The sequence below is a fragment of the Oncorhynchus clarkii genome, chromosome 12, assembly GCF_045791955.1.
Source record: "Oncorhynchus clarkii lewisi isolate Uvic-CL-2024 chromosome 12, UVic_Ocla_1.0, whole genome shotgun sequence".
NCBI classification, from domain to species: Eukaryota; Metazoa; Chordata; class Actinopteri; order Salmoniformes; family Salmonidae; genus Oncorhynchus; species Oncorhynchus clarkii.
The window spans coordinates 8,048,393-8,067,834 of record NC_092158.1 but is presented as its reverse complement, the minus strand read 5'-3'; the positions used below and the strand labels follow the sequence as shown (position 1 = coordinate 8,067,834).

General features: G+C 46.7%; 1 protein-coding gene and 1 long non-coding RNA gene across 2 annotated transcripts in view; one reads left to right on the top strand and one right to left on the bottom strand.

The window, feature by feature from the left end:
- Window positions 1–19,442, bottom strand: part of LOC139422672 (uncharacterized) — a 1,300,889-nt gene that overhangs the window by 183,523 nt on the left and 1,097,924 nt on the right. The gene's annotated exons all lie outside the window — the stretch shown is intronic.
- Window positions 139–17,669, top strand: LOC139421848 (ST8 alpha-N-acetyl-neuraminide alpha-2,8-sialyltransferase 3). Its single transcript, XM_071172975.1, is given in 5 exon segments — window positions 139–504; window positions 5,325–5,379; window positions 5,381–5,529; window positions 6,475–7,032; window positions 17,387–17,669. Coding segments are annotated over 5 exon segments (1,209 nt in total). The 5' UTR covers window positions 139–340.

The window sequence follows — 19,442 nt, the reverse complement described above, 5'->3', positions numbered from 1 at the left end:
ATTATCCTATCTTTGGGGCAGGTAAAAACAACTTGTAGCGTAAATTCTTCTAAACCTGCTACGAAAAGTCAATTTTGACAAAAGCTGTATCCCTTCTAGCCAAAACCGAGCAGGACCGGTGCACCGGGAGAATGAGAACCGCTCTGAGCCAAGAAACAGAGACATACCTTCAAAACAAGAACCATTTCAGATGCTGCCTGTTTCCTCTTTCAGATTCTATCTGACTGTCTCTGGGTATAAAATAAAATATGACAGGCCAACCGACATGTCGCTTATCCTCCGCTGAATAGCAACATAGCTGTCCTTGTCGTTGCACAGACGGGAATGTCAACTCGGAAAGATGGTCCGCATAGCGAGCGTCCTGGGGTTGGTGATGCTCAGTGTTACTCTGCTCATACTCTCATTGATCAGCTACGTGTCAATAAAGAAAGATTTTCTATTCACGACCCCCAAATACGCAAGTTCAGGGGGTTCTCGGATGTATATGTTTCATACCGGATTTCGGTAAGTATTACAATAACATCTCGCAATAGAAATGTGTGCTATGTGCGTAGGCAATAGCCTGCTGAAGTGTGCGGTTTCACGTTCTTGTAGCATAACGGTCTTTATTATCATGCAACATATCATGGTGTGTTTTTATTTCCAGAATAGCAGGGGGGGGGGGGTGGGCTTTTTCTAAAAACCAGAGGTTTCATATTAGGTGGGCTTGTGTCATAGGCTGCTAGCCTACAGTCTGCTACACCACAAACCAAAAGGCCTATACTGTCACAGTATAAATATAACGACGCCTGTGTTGGTTCTCTCGTCATATTCTAAGGTCATATCAATAATCAACGTCTCCATATTTCCCACGAGTATTGAATTTATCGCATGTCACTGTTTTTTTATTTATTCAGCCTGATATCAAGGTCGAATCTCAGCCAAATTAATGAATACAACAACAAGCCAGCTCACCGGTCGGAAATACAGCCGAATTTAATCCTATCTGGTCATGAACAAGAAGCACAGCGCATGTTGTAATGATCGTACTGCTGTGAAGGCTTTGTCACAAGGCCCCTGTGTTATGATGCTCAGCTAGAGAGGTCCTGAACGTCCAGTTGTGACGCAAAAGCCACTGGCTGCTGTGTTCTCTGGCTCGCTCAAGGGAGCTGTCCTTGGTTCTGATTTAAATGTGGCGGTAGATTCATTTCCACCCTGTAATCATTCCCCGCTTTGTTGAAACCAAGGTGTATCAGGCTGTATCATTGGATGCCCTCCCTTCCTCTCCACAGAAACTAAACATATATATATATATATATATATAAAGTTGAAGTCGAAGTTTACATACACTTAGGTTGGAGTCATTAAAACTTGTTTTTAAACCACTCCACAAATTTCTTGTTAACAAACTATAGTTTTGCAAGTCGATTAGGACATCTACTTTGTGCATGATACAAGTCATTTTTCCAACAATTGTTTACAGACAGATTATTTCACTTAAAATTCACTGTATCACAATTCCAGTGGGTCAGAAGTTTACATACACTAAGTTGACTGTGCCTTTAAACATCTTGGAAAATTCCAGAAAATGATATCATGACTTTAGAAGCTTCTGATAGGCTATTTGACATAATTTGAGTCAATTGGAGGTGTACCTGTGGGTGTATTTCAAGGCCTACCTTCAAACTCAGTGCCTCTTTGCTTGACATCATGGGAAAATCAAAAGAAATCAGCCAAGACCTCAGAAAAAGTCTGATTCATCCTTGGGAGCAATTTCCAAATGCCTGAAGGTACCACGTTAATCTGTACAAACAATAGTACGCAAGTATTAACACCATGGGACCACCCAGCCGTCATACCGCTCAGGAAGGAGATGCGTTCTGTCTCCTAGAGATGAACGTACTTTGGTGCAAAATGTGCTAAATCAATCCCAGAACAACAACAAAGGACCCTGTGAAGATGCTGGAGGAAACGGGTCCAAAAGTATCTATATCCACAGTAAAACGAGTTCTATATCGTCATAACCTGAAAGGCCGCTCAGCAAGGAAGAAGCCACTGCTCCAAAACCGACATAAAAAAAGCCAGACTACGGTTTGCAACTGCACATGGGGACAAAGATTGTACTTTTTGGAGAAATGTCCTCTGGTGTGATGAAACACAAATAGAACTGTTTGGCCATAATGACCATTGTTATGTTTGGAGGAAAAAAGGGGAGGCTTGCATACCGAAGAACACCATACCAACCATGAAGCACGGGGGTGGCAGCATCATGTTGTGGGGGTACTTTGCTGCAGGAGGGACTGGTGTACTTCACAAAATAGATGGCAACATGAGGATGGAAAATTATGTGGATATATTGAAGCAACATCTGGTTGCAAATGGGTCTTCCAAATGGACAATGACCCCAAGCATACCTCCAAAGTTGTGGCAAAATGGCTTAAGGACAACAAAGTCAAGGTATTGGAGTGGCCATCACAAAGACCTGACCTCAATCCTATAGAACATTTTTGGGCAGAACTGAAAATGCATGTGCGAGCAAGGAGGCCTACAAACCTGACTCAGTTACTCCAGCTCTGTGAGGAGGAATGGGCCAAAATTCACCCAACTTATTGTGGGAAGCTTGTGGAAGCCTACCCGAAACATTTGACCCAAGTTAAACAATTTAAAGGCAATGCTACCAAATACTAATTGAGTGTATGTAAACTTCTGACCCACTGGGAATGTGATGAAAGAATTCTCTCTAATATTATTCTGACATTTCACATTCTTAAAATAAAAGTGATGATCGTAACTAACCTAAGACAGGCAATTTTTACAAGGATTAAATGTCAGGAATTGTGAAAAACTGAGTTTAAATGTATTTGGCTAAGGTGTATGTAAACTTCCAACTATATGTACTACTGTTCAAAAGTTTGGAGTCACTTAGAAATGTCCTTGTTTTTGAAAGAAAAGCACATAATATTTGTCCATTAAAATAACACCAAATTGATCAGAAATACAGTGTAGACATTGTTAATGTTGTAAATGACTATTGTAGCTGGAAACGGCTGATTTTTTATGGAATATCTACATAGGCCCATTATCAGCAACCATCACTCCTGTGTTCCAATGGCACGTTGTGTTAGCTTATCCAAGATTAGCATTTTAAAAGGCTAATTGATCATTAGAAAACCCTTTTGCAATTATGTTAGCACAGCTGAAAACTGTTGTACTGATTAAATAAGCAATAAAACTGGTCTTCTTTAGACTAGTTGAGTACCTGGAGCATCAGCATTTGTGGGTTCGATTACAGGCTCAAAATGGCTCGAAACAAAGACGTTCTTCTGAACCTCATCAGTCTATTCTTGTTCTGAGAAATGAAGGCTATTCCATGAGAGAAATTGCCAAGAAACTGAAGATCTCGTACAACGCTGTGTACTACTCCCTTCACAGAACAGAGCAAACTGGCCCTAGCCAGAATAGAAAGAGAAGTGGGAGGCCCCGGTGCACAACTGAGCAAGAGGACATTAGAGTGTCTAGTTTGAGAAACAGTCCTCAACTGGTATCTTCATGAAATAGTACCCGCAAATCAACAGTCTCAAAGTGAACATTGAAGAGGTGACTTCCTTTGCCCAGTGTCTGTGTTCATTTGTCCAGTGTCTGTGTTCCTTTGTCCAGTGTCTGTGTTCATTTGCCCAGTGTCTGTGTTCCTTTGTCCAGTGGCTGTGTTCCTTTGCCCAGTGTCTGTGTTCCTTTGCCCAGTGTCTGTGTTCCTTTGCCCAGTGTCTGTGTTCCTTTGTCCAGTGTCTGTGTTCCTTTGCCCAGTGTCTGTGTTCCTTTGCCCAGTGTCTGTGTTCCTTTGTCCAGTGTCTGTGTTCCTTTGCCCAGTGTCTGTGTTCCTTTGTCCAGTGTCTGTGTTCCTTTGTCCAGTGTCTGTGTTCCTTTGTCCAGTGTCTGTGTTCCTTTGCCCAGTGTCTGTGTTACCCTGCCCAGTGTCTGTGTTACGCTGCCCAGTGTCTGTGTTCCTTTGCCCAGTGTCTGTGTTACCCTGCCCAGTGTCTGTGTTACTTTGCCCAGTGTCTGTGTTCCTTTGTCCAGTGTCTGTGTTCCTTTGCCCAGTGTCTGTGTTCCTTTGTCCAGTGTCTGTGTTCCTTTGTCCAGTGTCTGTGTTCCTTTGTCCAGTGTCTGTGTTCCTTTGCCCAGTGTCTGTGTTCCTTTGTCCAGTGTCTGTGTTCCTTTGCCCAGTGTCTGTGTTCTTTTGCCCAGTGTCTGTGTTCCTTTGTCCAGTGTCTGTGTTCCTTTGCCCAGTGTCTGTGTTCCTTTGTCCAGTGTCTGTGTTCCTTTGTCCAGTGTCTGTGTTCCTTTGTCCAGTGTCTGTGTTCCTTTGCCCAGTGTCTGTGTTCCTTTGCCCAGTGTCTGTGTTCCTTTGCCCAGTGTCTGTGTTACGCTGCCCAGTGTCTGTGTTCCTTTGCCCAGTGTCTGTGTTACCCTGCCCAGTGTCTGTGTTACTTTGCCCAGTGTCTGTGTTCCTTTGCCCAGTGTCTGTGTTCCTTTGTCCAGTGTCTGTGTTCCTTTGCCCAGTGTCTGTGTTCCTTTGTCCAGTGTCTGTGTTCCTTTGCCCAGTGTCTGTGTTCCTTTGTCCAGTGTCTGTGTTCCTTTGTCCAGTGTCTGTGTTCCTTTGCCCAGTGTCTGTGTTCCTTTGCCCAGTGTCTGTGTTCCTTTGTCCAGTGTCTGTGTTCCTTTGTCCAGTGTCTGTGTTCCTTTGTCCAGTGTCTGTGTTCCTTTGTCCAGTGTCTGTGTTCCTTTGTCCAGTGTCTGTGTTCCTTTGTCCAGTGTCTGTGTTCCTTTGTCCAGTGTCTGTGTTCCTTTGTCCAGTGTCTGTGTTCCTTTGTCCAGTGTCTGTGTTCCTTTGTCCAGTGTCTGTGTTCTTTTGCCCAGTGTCTGTGTTCCTTTGCCCAGTGTCTGTGTTCCTTTGTCCAGTGTCTGTGTTCCTTTGTCCAGTGTCTGTGTTCCTTTGTCCAGTGTCTGTGTTCCTTTGTCCAGTGTCTGTGTTCTTTTGCCCATCTTAATATTTTCTTCTTTTATTGGCCAGTCTGAGATATGGCTTTTTCTTTGCAACTCTTCCTAGAAGGACAGCATCCCGGGAGTCACCTCTTCATTGTTGACGTTGAGAATAGTGTTTTGCGGGTACTATTTAATGAAGCCCAATAGGCCCTATATAGACAATAAGATACCATTTGGAAATCAATCATTTTAATTTAACCTTTTATTTAACCTTTATTTAACTTGGCATACTAACTATACTGTACATGTAAAACAATCTCTCACACCTCAGTTCCATAAGTCTCCATGTTTTATCCCCACAGCCACAGTCGAATCCCTTCACAAGTACAATACCACCAGGATATCATCCAACCAATGTATCAATGTGTTTGCCTCTGTCCACAGGTCTCAGCTGGCTATGAAGTACCTGGACCCAGCCTTCACCCCTCTGACCAAGGCCCTAAACGAGATCATCCAGGAGAACACTTCCAAATGGCGCTATAACAGGACGGCTTTCACAGAACATAGGTGAAGTAGCCTATAGGACACAGTTGGTTCCTATTCATTAAGCACTAACTTTGCAAAATGTTTTACATCAGAAAATAGTGTTGTTATTGGACACATTAAGGTAGTGACCTTCCTTTTTCAAAACCTTTTGGGGGGCATAATGAACATGACCCACGCCAGGCTCATCGAAGCAGATTAACTTTAGACCAGGCTTGGTCTCTGGTGACAAACCTTAATATTAAAATGATAGAAGCAAACATAGAAATAGCGCACATAGAACAGATCTACCGCTTCTTAGACTTGCTTTCAATGACAATGACAGTTCTATGAATCCAATTTCTATGGGAATTTAGTGTGTCAATGAGGATCTGGTTTGCGCTTTGTGGGACTATCATTTGTTTTTCAACAGGAAAATGACCCAAAACACACCTCCAGGCTGTGTAAGGGCTATTTCACAATCACCTGACCCCAGCAAAATTGAGAAGGTTTGGGATGAGTTGGACCGCAGAGTGAAGAAAAAGCAGCCAGCAAGTGCTCAGCATATGTGGGAACTCCTTCAAGACTGTTGGAAAAGCATTCCTCATGAAGCTGGTTGAGAGAATGCCAAGAGTGTGCAAAGATGTCATCAATGCAAAGGGTGGCTACTTTGAAGAATCTCAAATATAAAATATATTTTGATTTGTTTAACACTTTTTTGGTTACTCCATGATTCCATATGTGTTATTTCATAGTTTTGATGTCTTCACTATTATTCTACAATGTAGAAAATAGTAAAAAATTAAGAAAAACCCTTGAATGAGTAGGTGTATTTGAAACGTTTGACTGGTACTGTATATATAACCTGAACTTTCTTATATCTCCCATATGGGTCCTGATCAAATTAAGTACACTACATAAGACATAGGGTGTGATTTGGAATGTAGCCTAACATTTCCCCCACCTGTCTGATCTCTCCATATCTTCCAGAAAAGAGATCTCTCAGCACATCGACATCGCCCACAACTTCACCCTGACCCGGAGCAGCGTGCACGTGGGTCAGCTGATGCACTATGACTATTCCAGCCACAAGTACGTGTTCTCTATCGGCGAGAACTTCAAGTCCCTGCTTCCCGAGGCCTCCCCCATCGTCAACAAACACTACAATGTGTGTGCCGTGGTGGGGAACAGCGGCGTCCTCACAGGGAGTCGTTGTGGTCCCGAGATCGAGAAGTTTGACTTCGTCTTCCGCTGCAACTTCGCTCCCACGGAGATCTTCCACCGGGACGTGGGGCGGAGGACCAACCTCACGACCTTTAACCCCAGCATCCTGGAGAAGTATTACAACAACCTGCTGACCCTCCAGGACAGGAACAACTTCTTCCTGAGTCTGAAGAAGCTGGACGGGGCCATACTCTGGATCCCTGCCTTCTTCTTCCATACCTCGGCCACGGTGACCAGGACACTGGTCGACTTCTTTGTGGAGCACAGAGGACAGCTGAAGGTTCAGCTAGCCTGGCCTGGCAACATCATGCAGTACATAAACCGGTAAGACTGGACACACCAGAGTGATTGGTTGATTGATAAATTGATTGATTTGTTGGTTGGTTGATTGATTGATTTATGTTTATTGTCCTTCAAGAGGAAGCTCTTAACTGATCACAAGTTACATATTAACAGTAATATAGAATCACAACTTGGACACACCTAGCATAGCACTGGACACACCTAGCATAGCACTGGACACACCTAGCATAGCATTGGGCACACCTAGCATAGCACTGGACACACCTAGCATAGCACTGGACACACCTAGCATAGCACTGGGCACACCTAGCATAGCACTGGGCACACCTAGCATAGCACTGGACAAACCTAACATAGCACTGGACACACCTAGCATAGCACTGGACGCACCTAGCAAAGCACTGGACACACCTAGCATAACACTGCGCACACCTAGCATAGCACTGGACACACCTAGCATAGCACTGGGCACACCTAGCATAGCACTGGGCACACCTAGCATAGCACTGGACACACCTAGCATAGCACTGGACAAACCTAACATAGCACTGGACACACCTAGCATAGCACTGGACACACCTAGCATAGCACTGGACGCACCTAGCAAAGCACTGGACACACCTAGCATAATACTGCGCACACCTAGCATAGCACTGGACACACCTAGCATAGCACTGGACACACCTAGCATAGCACTGGACACACCTAGCATAGCACTGGACACACCTAGCATAGCACTGGACACACCTAACATAGCACTGGACACACCTAGCATAGCACTGGACACACCTAGCATAGCAATGGACACACCTAGCATAGCACTGGACACACCTAGCATAGCACTGGACACACCTAGCATAGCACTTGACACACCTAGCATAATACTGCGCACACCTAGCATAGCACTGGACACACCTAGCATAGCACTGGACACACCTAGCATAGCACTGGACACACCTAGCATAGCACTGGACACACCTAACATAGCACTGGACACACCTAGCATAGCACTGGACACACCTAGCATAGCAATGGACACACCTAGCATAGCACTGGACACACCTAGCATAGCACTGGACACACCTAGCATAGCACTGGACGCACCTAGCAAAGCACTGGACACACCTAGCATAATACTGCGCACACCTAGCATAGCACTGGACACACCTAGCATAGCACTGGACACACCTAGCATAGCACTGGACACACCTAGCATAGCACTGGACACACCTAACATAGCACTGGACACACCTAGCATAGCACTGGACACACCTAGCATAGCAATGGACACACCTAGCATAGCACTGGACACACCTAGCATAGCACTGGACACACCTAGCATAGCACTTGACACACCTAGCATAGCACTGGACACACCTAGCGTAACATTGGATACACTTAACATAGCATTGAACCAGGGGAGGCTGGTGGGCGAACAGGCTCATTTTAATGGCTGGAATAGAATAAATAGAATGATATCAAACACAACAAACATATGGAAACCATATTTGACTCTGTTCCATTTATTATATTCCAGCCATTACAATGAGCCCGTCCTCCTATAGCTCCTCCCACCAGCCTGTTCTGCATTGGACGAACATAACATAGTATCAGACACACCCAACATTGCATTGGACACACCCAACATTGCATTGGACACACCCAACATAGCATTGGACACACTCAACATTGCATTGGACACACTCAACATTGCATTGGACACACCCAACATTGCATTGGACACACCCAACATTGCATTGGACACACCCAACATTGCATTGGACACACTCAACATTGCATTGGACACACCCAACATTGCATTGGACACACCCAACATTGCATTGGACACACTCAACATTGCATTGGACACACCCAACATTGCATTGGACACACCCAACATTGCATTGGACACACCCAACATTGCATTGGACACACCCAACATTGCATTGGACACACCCAACATTGCATTGGACACACCCAACATTGCATTGGACACACTCAACATTGCATTGGACACACCCAACAAAGCATTGGACACACCCAACATTGCATTGGACACACCCAACATTGCATTGGACACACCCAACATTGCATTGGACACACTCAACATTGCATTGGACACACCCAACATAGCATTGGACACACCCAACATTGCATTGGACACACCCAACATAGCATTGGACACACTCAACATAGCATTGGACACACCCAACATAGCATTGGACACACCCAACATAGCATTTTGACTTTTGTTGTTGTCAGAAATATATTTTTATTTTAACCTTGTACAATCCATGCTTCTTACCATAACCTTTCCACCAGCAACTGACATGAAAATGTAGTAATACGCTAAGAAAAGAAGAGCTATCATTGACCAACACGATGTATATATTAGAATGTCGCGGCTAGCTGTGTAGCTATGTCTTCTCCTCTAACTGTACACGGATCAGCATCGTATTGAGCTTTCCACCTCCTTTTCCGAAGCTTTTAAAAACACGGAAGCTAATTTTAATTTTAATTTTAATTTTACCTTTATTTAACCAGACAAGTCAGTTAGGAACAAAATCTTATTTTCAATGACGGCCTAGGAACAGTGGGTTAACTGCCTGTTCAGGGGCAGAACGACAGATTTGTACCTAGTCCAACACTCTAACCACTAGGCTACCCTGCCGCCACCGGGGTGGAAACTATGGATACAACTTCCTCCGCGCTCCTGCATTATCGTAATTCATATATGCGCGCCACTAGAAATCACTGCGTTAGAACGTTTCTGTTAGCTTATACATCCTGAAAAAATACACCATAGTACTGGTCTGCTAATGCGCCTGGCCCTTGTAGGTTAAACTGCAGAGAGTAAAAAAACTTACTGATCGAAATGCCCCGATCAAGCAGACTAGATATTCCTAAATGAATTTGCATTCAAAATGCCAGGCTTTTGAGCGGTTATTCAAATGGGAGACTATTGACTGCAGTTTACAACCAATTCATGGCTTTTAAATCGAATACAACAGGTGTAGTAGACCTTACAGTGAAATGCTGTTATTTATTTATTTAACCTTTATTTAACTAGACAAGTCAGTTAAGAAAAAATTCTTATTGGCAATATCTGCCTACCCCAGCCAAACCTGGGCGACGCTGGGCCAATTGTGGCCAAAATACTAAAATAATGGGAAAGGGCAGTGTTGAGTGCAATAGAGGTTGCATCATCTATGGATCTGTTGGGGCGGTATACAAATTGGAGTGGGTCTATGGTTTCTGGGATAATGGTGTTGATGTGAGCCATGACCAGCCTTTCAAAGCACCTCATGGTTACAGCCGTGAGTGCTACGGTTCGGTAGTCATTTAGGCAGGTTACCTTTGGTGTTCTTGGACACAGAGACTATGGTGGTCTGCTTGAAACATGTTGGTATTACAGACTCAGTCAGGGATAGGTTGAAAATGTAATTGAAGACACTTGCCAGTTGGTCAGCGCATGCTCAGAGTACACGTCCTGGTAATCCGTCTGGCCCTGCGGCATTGTGAATGTTGACCTGTTTAAAGGTCTTACTCACATCGGCAATGGAGAGTGTGATCACACAGTCGTCCGGAACAGCTGATGCTCTCATGCATGCTTCAGTGTTACTTGCCTCGATGCGAGCATAGAAGTGATTTTGCTTGTCTGGTAGCCTCGTGTAAATGGGAAGCTCTCAGCTGTGCTTCCCTTTGTAGTCTGTAATAGTTTGCAAGCCCTGCCACATCCAACGAGCCTCAGGGCCGGTGTAGTACGATTCGATCTTAGTCCTGTATTGATGCTTTGCCTGTTTGATGGTTCATCGGAGAGAATACGGGATTTCTTATAAGCGTCCGGGTTAGAGTCCCGCTCCTTGAAAGCGGCTGCTCTACCCGTTAGCTCAGTGCGGATGTTACCCTGTATTTATGGCTTGCATGTTTCGTCACAATATTGTTTTGAATGTTCGTTTTGAACTGATACCCAACTGAGCATTCTACTCAATGCATCGTCATTGAGCGTTGATGAAGGTTTCATCAAATTGCAGTGGCTTGGAAATCCAATGGCGTTCAAAATGAGGCAAATAATTTGTAGGAAACCATTTTGTCACTATTTTGATGTCACCAGATTATAACGTTAGCTAGCTAAGATTGCGGGGAGACAACTGGATTTTAGCTAGCTAACGTTAGCTTTGCTAACTATTTTTGATGAATTTTGCTAGCTTATGACAATATTGCCATATTTTTAAAGTAAATTTGACGACATGATAATGCTAGAAAAGTTGTTTCCTACTAATTATTTGACTATTTTATCAATGTCATGAGGTCCTCCACTCCCTCTTCTCCCGGTCCCAGGATCCCTGCTCCTCCTGCTTGGTCCTTTGGTGGTGGGTAGTTCTGTCACGAACGTCGTCAGGGAAATGACCGGACCAAGGTGCAGCGTGATGAACGTACATTTCATTTTATTTTGGATGTCGCCAACAAAAACAAGAAACAACAAAAACGAACGTGAAGCTTACTAGGGCTATACAGGCCACTAACAAAGTCAACTACCCACAAAATGCAAAAGGAAAAAAGTCTCTTATTATGATTCTCAATCAGAGACAACGATAGACAGCTGTCCCTGATTGAGAACCATACCCGGCCAAAACATAGAAACACAGAACATAGAGTTCCCACCCGAGTCGCTGGAGGCTCCGGACCGGTGACCGTTGTTGGAGGCTCTGGACCGGAGACCGTCGTTGGAGGCTCCGGACTGGAGACCATCGTTGCAGGCTCCTGACCGGGGACCATCTCTGGAGGCTCCGGACCAGGGACCGTCGCTGGAGGCTCCGGACTGGGGACCGTCGCTGGAGGCTCCGGACCGGGGACCATCGCTGGAGGCTCCGGACCGGAGACCATCATTGCAGGCTCCTGACCGGGGACCATCGCTGGAGGCTCCTGACCGGGGACTGTCGCTGGAGGCTCCGGACCGGGGACCATCACTGGAGGCTCCTGACCGGGGACCATCGCTGGAGGCTCCTGACCGGGGACCATCGCTGGAGGCTCCTGACCGGGGACCATCGCTGGAGGCTCCTGACCGGGGACCTTCGCTGGGGACCTTCGATCAATGCTGGAGGCTCCGTGCCATGGATCCTCACTGCAGGCTTCGTGCCATGGATCATCACTGGAATGAGGAGACGTATAGGCAGCCTTGTGCGTGGAGCTGCCACAGGGCTTACCAGGCTGGGTAGACACACTGGAGGCTGGTTCTTGGAGCAGGCACAGGACTCACCAGTCTGGGGAGACTTGCAGGAGGCCTGGTTCTGGGAGCAGGCACAGGACTCACCAGGCTGTGGAGACATACTGGAGGCTTGGTTCTTGGAGCAGGCACCGGATGCACTGGGCCGTGGAGGTGCACTGGAGGTCTCGAGCGTAGAGCCGGCACAACCCGTCCTGGCTGGGTCGTTACTTTTGCGGGGCGCTGGCACAGGACGCACTGGACTGTGCAGACGCACCGGAGACAGTGCGCAGAGCCGGCGCAGGATATCATGGGCCAAAGAGATGCAATGTAGGCCAGGCGCGCTGAGCCATCCTGGCTGGATGCCTCTCGTCCTGGTTGGATGCCCACTCTAGCCCGTCCAATGCGGGGAGCTGGAATGTAGCGCACCGGGCTGTGAACGCGCACCGGAGACACCGTGCGCTCCACGGTAAGCACGAGGAGTTGGCTCAGGTCTGAACCCTGACTCTGCCACACTCCCCATGTGTCCCCTCCAAAAAAATGTTTGGAGCTGCCTCTCGTGCTTTCCTCGTTGCCGTGACTCCTGGTATGCCGCCGTTCCTTCCTCGCTGTTTCCGCCTGTTTCCATGGCAGGGTCTTGTCCCCTGCCATAACCTCCTCCCATGTCCATAAGGTCCTCCACTCCCTCTTCTCCCGGTCCCAGGATCCCTGCTCCTCCTGGCCACGCTGCTTGGTCCTTTGGTGGTGGGTAGTTCTGTCGCGAACATCGTCAGGGAAATGACCGGACCAAGGTGCAGCGTTGTGAGCGTACATTTTCTTTTTATTTTGGATGTCGCCAACAAAAACAAGAAACAACTAAAACGACCGTAAAGCTTACTAGGGTTCTATAGGGGAAAGGGGACAGTACCAGTCAAAAGTTTTAGTACACCTACTCATTCAAAGGTTTCTCTTAATTTGTGACTATTTTTTTACATTGTATAATAATAGTGAAGACATCAAAACTATGAAATAACACATGGCATCATGTAGTAACCAAAAAAAAGTGTTAAACAAATCAAAATATATTTTATATTTGAGATCCTTCAATTAGCCACCCTTTTCCTTGATGACAGCTTTGCACACTCTTGGCATTCTCTCAACCAGCTTCATGACGTAGTCACCTGGAAGGCATTTCAATTAACAGGTGAGCCTTGTTCAAAAGCTCTTTCCTTCTTAATGCGTTTGAGCCAATCAGTCGTGTTGTGACAAGGTACGAGTGAATAAATAGAAAACCTTGAATGAGTAGGTGTTCTAAAACGTTTGACCGGTAGTGTATGTATATTAACTATAGTAATGCCACAATACCACGGGATCTGTACATAGCCCGGTAGAATGGCATTACATACACACAGCATACGTATAACCGTCTCGCCATAGAGAGAGAACTAATCATTCGGAAGGCACGATTTATTGCCCTCTCTCTCTCTGGCCTAATGTAGATCTTCTCTGATCTGTGTCCGGTGCCTCAGAGTCATAAATCTCACTGAGGACAGTATGAAACTTCTAGAATCTCTTGCCATGGCTTAACAGTAGCATGAATAAGTGTTAAAGTGTGCATATAGGCTATACGAATTAACCATCTCTAAACAATCATGCATCCAATGCAATATAAACAACATGCTAATAGGGTATCTGTCACGCCTGCTCCCGCTCTCCCCCCCCCTGGTGCTCGTGGCCGCCAGGCTGCCCTGAATTACGGACTCCTGCCACCATCATTTACGTACACCTGCCTTCCCTCGTCACGCGCTTCAGCGATATTGGACTCGCCTGGACTCACTCAGTCACCTGTTTGTTACCTCTCCTATATTTGTCAGTTCCCCAGCTCTGTTCCCCGGTGCGGCATTGTTTGTCATGTGTCCGTGTTTCCCAGTGTGCTGACGCTGTTCCTGTCTTGTTCTACGTCTGTTCCCGAATAAATGTCTGACTCCCCGTACCTGCTTCTCCTGTCCGGCGTCGGTCTTTACAGTGTCTAAAATATACAAGCTGCAGCAGTACTACACAACGACAGAGGTAATTAGGTCTAAAGGCAATTGCTTGCAGTCAATCATCATCTTAACGTAGGTAAAAAACCTCCCGACAATAAATCCCATAACTCACTTCTTGGATGCATCGACAATCTTCCTAAAATAAACAGTCAACTTGGTCGTGAACCAGAACTTGCTAATGGGACTGTGGGGAAAGTCATGTGCACAGGCATGGCCTTTTTTACAGTCTGGCCGTATTAGAGGGGCAGCTGATAGCCAGTGTCACTTTAAAGAACCATGGGGGCCAGGAGGGTGCACAATGTTGAGGGAACAATGTCGTGGCAGAGGATCCACTAACTCAGCTGTTGCAGGGCCGCTGGGGCCCTTCCTTGGGCGCTGAGTACAATGCCGGAGGCTGGCCACAGCTGAAGGAGGAATGTGGCACGCCTGCCACAACTGTCTTTGGTAGCTCACTGAGGTTGGTGTCTCTTTCACCACTGCTGAACGCGACGGCTCCCATAGTGGAACAGACTGGGACCCCTGGGTAAGGCTCGTCGGGAATCTGGAGGCAGGGACCGGCTAAGCCCCAGAGACGAGGTCAGGGGGTTCCCCACGTGCGGTGGAAAGAGGGTCCTCAGGTCAGGGAACGGTCGGTCCTCAGGTCAGGGAGCGGTGGGTCCCCAGGTCAGGAAACTGTGGGTCCCCAGGTCAGGGAACGGTCGGTCCCCAGGTCAGGGAGCGGTCGGTCCCCAGGTCAGAGGGCTGAGGGCCTAGCAGGGCAGGAAACATAGGACCTGACAGGGCAGAGGACTTGGAACCTACTGCTAAGACGGAGGACTGCAAGCCAGGTATGGTCATTGTGGCCGCAGGCTGACAGGACGGGGCTTATCCCACCAGGCCGTGGCGGTCTGAACCAGTATTCCCTATATAGTGCACTACCTGGTGACCACAGCCCTCTTGGCCCTGGTGAACACAGCCCTCTTGGCCCTGGTGACCACAGCCCTATGGGCCCTGGTGACCACAGCCCTATGGGCCCTGATGAACACAGCCCTATGGGCCCTGGTGAACACAGCCCTCTTGGCCCTGGTGAACACAGCCCTCTTGGCCCTGGTGAACACAGCCCTATGGGCCCTGGTGAACACAGCCCTATGGGCCCTGGTGACCACAGCCCTCTTGGCCCTGGTGAACACAGCCCTATGGGCCCTGGTGACCACAGCCCTCTTGGCCCTGGTGAACACTGCCCTATGGGCCCTGGTGAATACAGCCCTCTTGGCCCTGGTGAACACAGCCCTATGGGCCCTGATGAACACAGCCCTATGGGCCCTGGTGAACACAGCTCTATGGGCCCTGGTGAACACAGCCCTATGGGCCCTGGTGAACACAGCCCTCTTGGCCCTGGTGTACACAGCCCTCTTGGCCCTGGTGAACACCGCCCTATGGGCCCTGGTGAACACAGCCCTATGGGCCCTGGTGTCCACAGCTCTCTGGGCCCTGGTGACCACAGCCCTCTTGGCCCTGGTGAACACAGCCCTCTTGGCCCTGGTGAACACAGCCCTATGGGCCTTGGTGAACACAGCCCTATGGGCCCTGGTGAACACAGCCCTCTTGGCCCTGGTGAACACAGCCCTCTTGGCCCTGGTGAACACAGCCCTCTTGGCCCTGGTGAACACAGCCCTATGGGCCCTGGTGAACACAGCCCTCTTGGCCCTGGTGAACACAGCCCTCTTGGCCCTGGTGAACACAGCCCTATGGGCCTTGGTGAACACAGCCCTATGGGCCTTGGTGAACACAGCCCTCTTGGCCCTGGTGAACACAGCCCTATGGGCTCTGGTGACCACAGCCCTATGAGCCCTGGTGTCCACAGCTCTCTGGGCTCTTGTCAAAAGTAGTGTGCTAGAAAGTGAACAGAGTGCTATTTGGGAAACAGCCTGGTTGTACTATCATCTCCCTCAATCCCATTAAAGTAACCTGTTCGCACTGAATATCTTCATTTAACCAGCTCCGTCTGCATTAAACACCAGTGTCTATTGTGTCCATTGATGAGGGGGCAATTTCATTTTGGGATAATGCATCAATGGTTTAAATTGGTTTACAACTTAGTACAGGAGCATGTACAGCACTCACACATACACACACACATAAACACACACACACACACACACACACACACACATAAACGTTCGCACACACATAAACGCTCGCACACACTCCAATCCATTCTAACAGTATCCATTCTAACAGTAACCATTCTAACAGTATCCATTCTAACAGTAACCATTCTAACAGTATCCATTCTAACAATATCCATTCTAACAGTATCCATTCTAACAGTATCCATTCTAACAATATCCATTCTAACAGTATCCATTCTAACAATATCCATTCTAACAGTATCCATTCTAACAGTATCCATTCTAACAATATCCATTCTAACAGTATCCATTCTAATAGTGTCCATTCTAACAGCAACCATTCTAACAGTATCCATTCTAACAGTATCCATTCTAACAGTATCCATTCCAACAGTATCCAGTACCCATTCTAACAGTAACCATTCGAACAGTAACCATTCTAACAGTATCTATTCTAACAGTATCCATTCTAACAATATCCATTCTAACAATATCCATTCTAACAGTATCAATTCTAACAATATCCATTCTAACAGTAACCATTCTAACAGTATCCATTCTAACAATATCCATTCTAACAGTATCCATTCTAACAGTGTCCATTCTAACAGCAACCATTCTAACAGTATCCATTCTAACAGTATCAATTCTAACAGTATCCAGTACCCATTCTAACAGTATCCATTCTAACAGTATCCATTCTAACAGTATCCATTCTAACAGTATCCAGTAACCATTCTAACAGTATCCATTCTAACAGTATCCATTCTAACAGCATCCATTCTAACAGTACCCATTCTAACAGTATTCAGTATCCATTCTAACAGTAACCATTCTAACAGTATCCATTCTAACAGTATCCATTCTAACAGTATCCATTCTAACAGTAACCATTCTAACAGTATCCATTCTAACAGTAACCATTCTAACAGTATCCATTCTAACAGTATCCATTCTAACAGTATCCATTCTAACAGTATCCATTCTAACAGTATCCATTCTAACCCTGTCTGTTCTGTTGGTCTGTGCTGCAGATACTGGAAGACCAAGCAGCTGTCACCGAAGCGTCTGAGCACAGGGATCCTCATGTACACTCTGGCCTCGTCCATGTGTGAGGAGATCCACCTGTACGGCTTCTGGCCCTTTGGCTGGGACCCCAACACGGGCAAGGAGCTGCCCTATCACTATTACGACAAGAAGGGTACCAAGTTCACCACCAAGTGGCAGGAGTCCCACCAGTTGCCAGCAGAGTTCAAACTGCTCTATAAAATGCACACAGAGGGACTTATCAAACTAACTCTCTCACATTGTGCCTAGACCTCACTGGACTGGACCGAACTAGACCTGGACTGGACTTGACTGGACCGGACTAGACCTGGACTGGACTGGACTGGACCGAACTGTACATGGACTAGATCAGACTAAAAGGCTAAATCTGGCACATTATGTTATTTTCTGATTGTAAACTGGTTTTCTGGTTAAGAAGGTGTTGAATAACCAGATTACAACCAATTGGTCGCTGTTACTGTACAGCCAGCTATGAAGGTCTTTTTAATGACGACATCAAGAAATCGGGAGAAAGATGTTATATCTTGGTTGTTATCTGGTTAAATAACCAGAACCAGGTCACAACTAGACATAAAGACGTATTCTTCTGGTTGTAAAAAGACATAAGCATAACGTCATTCATTATCCAATCAGCACTTAGCACAACCTGACCACGACATCATGAAACATGCCATTGCAACCAGTTTTTCCCGCTGCGATGGAACAGTGAGATTCATACTGACTGCCCAAGATGGATTCCCTGGCTGCCCATGTTGTTGCCTGCTAGTGCTACGCTTTGTGACAGCTAAACTGCTATACTGCAGCGGCTAAACTACAGCGACTATACTACAGCGACTATACTACAGCGACTATACTACAGCGGCTATACTACAGCGGCTAAACTACAGCGGCTAAACTACAGCGGCTAAACTGCAGCGGCTATACTACAGCGGCTATACTACAGCGGCTATACTACAGCGGCTATACTACAGCGGCTATACTACAGCGACTATACTACAGCGGCTATACTACAGCGGCTATACTACAGCGGCTATACTACAGCGGCTATACTACAGCGGCTATACTACAGCGGCTATACTACAGCGGCTATACTACAGCGGCTAAACTACAGCGGCTATACAACAACCTGTTATACTACAGCGGCTATACTACAGCGGCTAAACTACAGCGGCTAAACTGCAGCGGCTATACTACAGCGGCTATACTACAGCGGCTAAACTGCAGCGGCTATACTACAGCGGCTATACTACAACCTGTTATACTACAGCGGCTAAACTGCAGCGGCTATACTACAGCGACTATACTACAGCGGCTAAACTGCAGCGGCTATACTACAGCGGCTATACTACAGCGGCTATACTACAGCGACTATACTACAGCGGCTAAACTACAGCGGCTATACTACAGCGGCTATACTACAGCGGCTAAACTGCAGCGGCTATACTACAGCGGCTAAACTGCAGCGGCTATACTACAGCGACTATACTACAGCGGCTAAACTACAGCGGCAAAACTACAGCGACTATACTACAGCGGCTATACTACAACCTGTTATACTACAGCGGCTAAACTACAGCTGCTAAACTACAGCGACTATACTACAGCGGCTAAACTACAGTGGTTATACTACAGCGGCTATACTACAGCGGCAAAACTGCAGCGGCTATACTACAGCGACTATACTACAGCGGCTAAACTACAGTGGTTATACTACAGCGGCTATACTACAGCGGCTATACTACAGCGGCTAAACTACAGCGGCTATACTACAGTGACTATACTACAGCGGTTATACTACAGCGGATATACTACAGCGGCTATACGACAGCGGCTAAACTACAGCGGCTATACTACAGCGGGCTAAACTACAGCGGCTATACTACAGCGGCTATACTACAGTGGCTATACTACAGCGGGCTAAACTACAGCGGCTATACTACAGCGGCTATACTACAGCGGCTAAACTACAGCGGCTATACTACAGCGGCTATACTACAGCGGCTAAACTACAGCGGGCTAAAC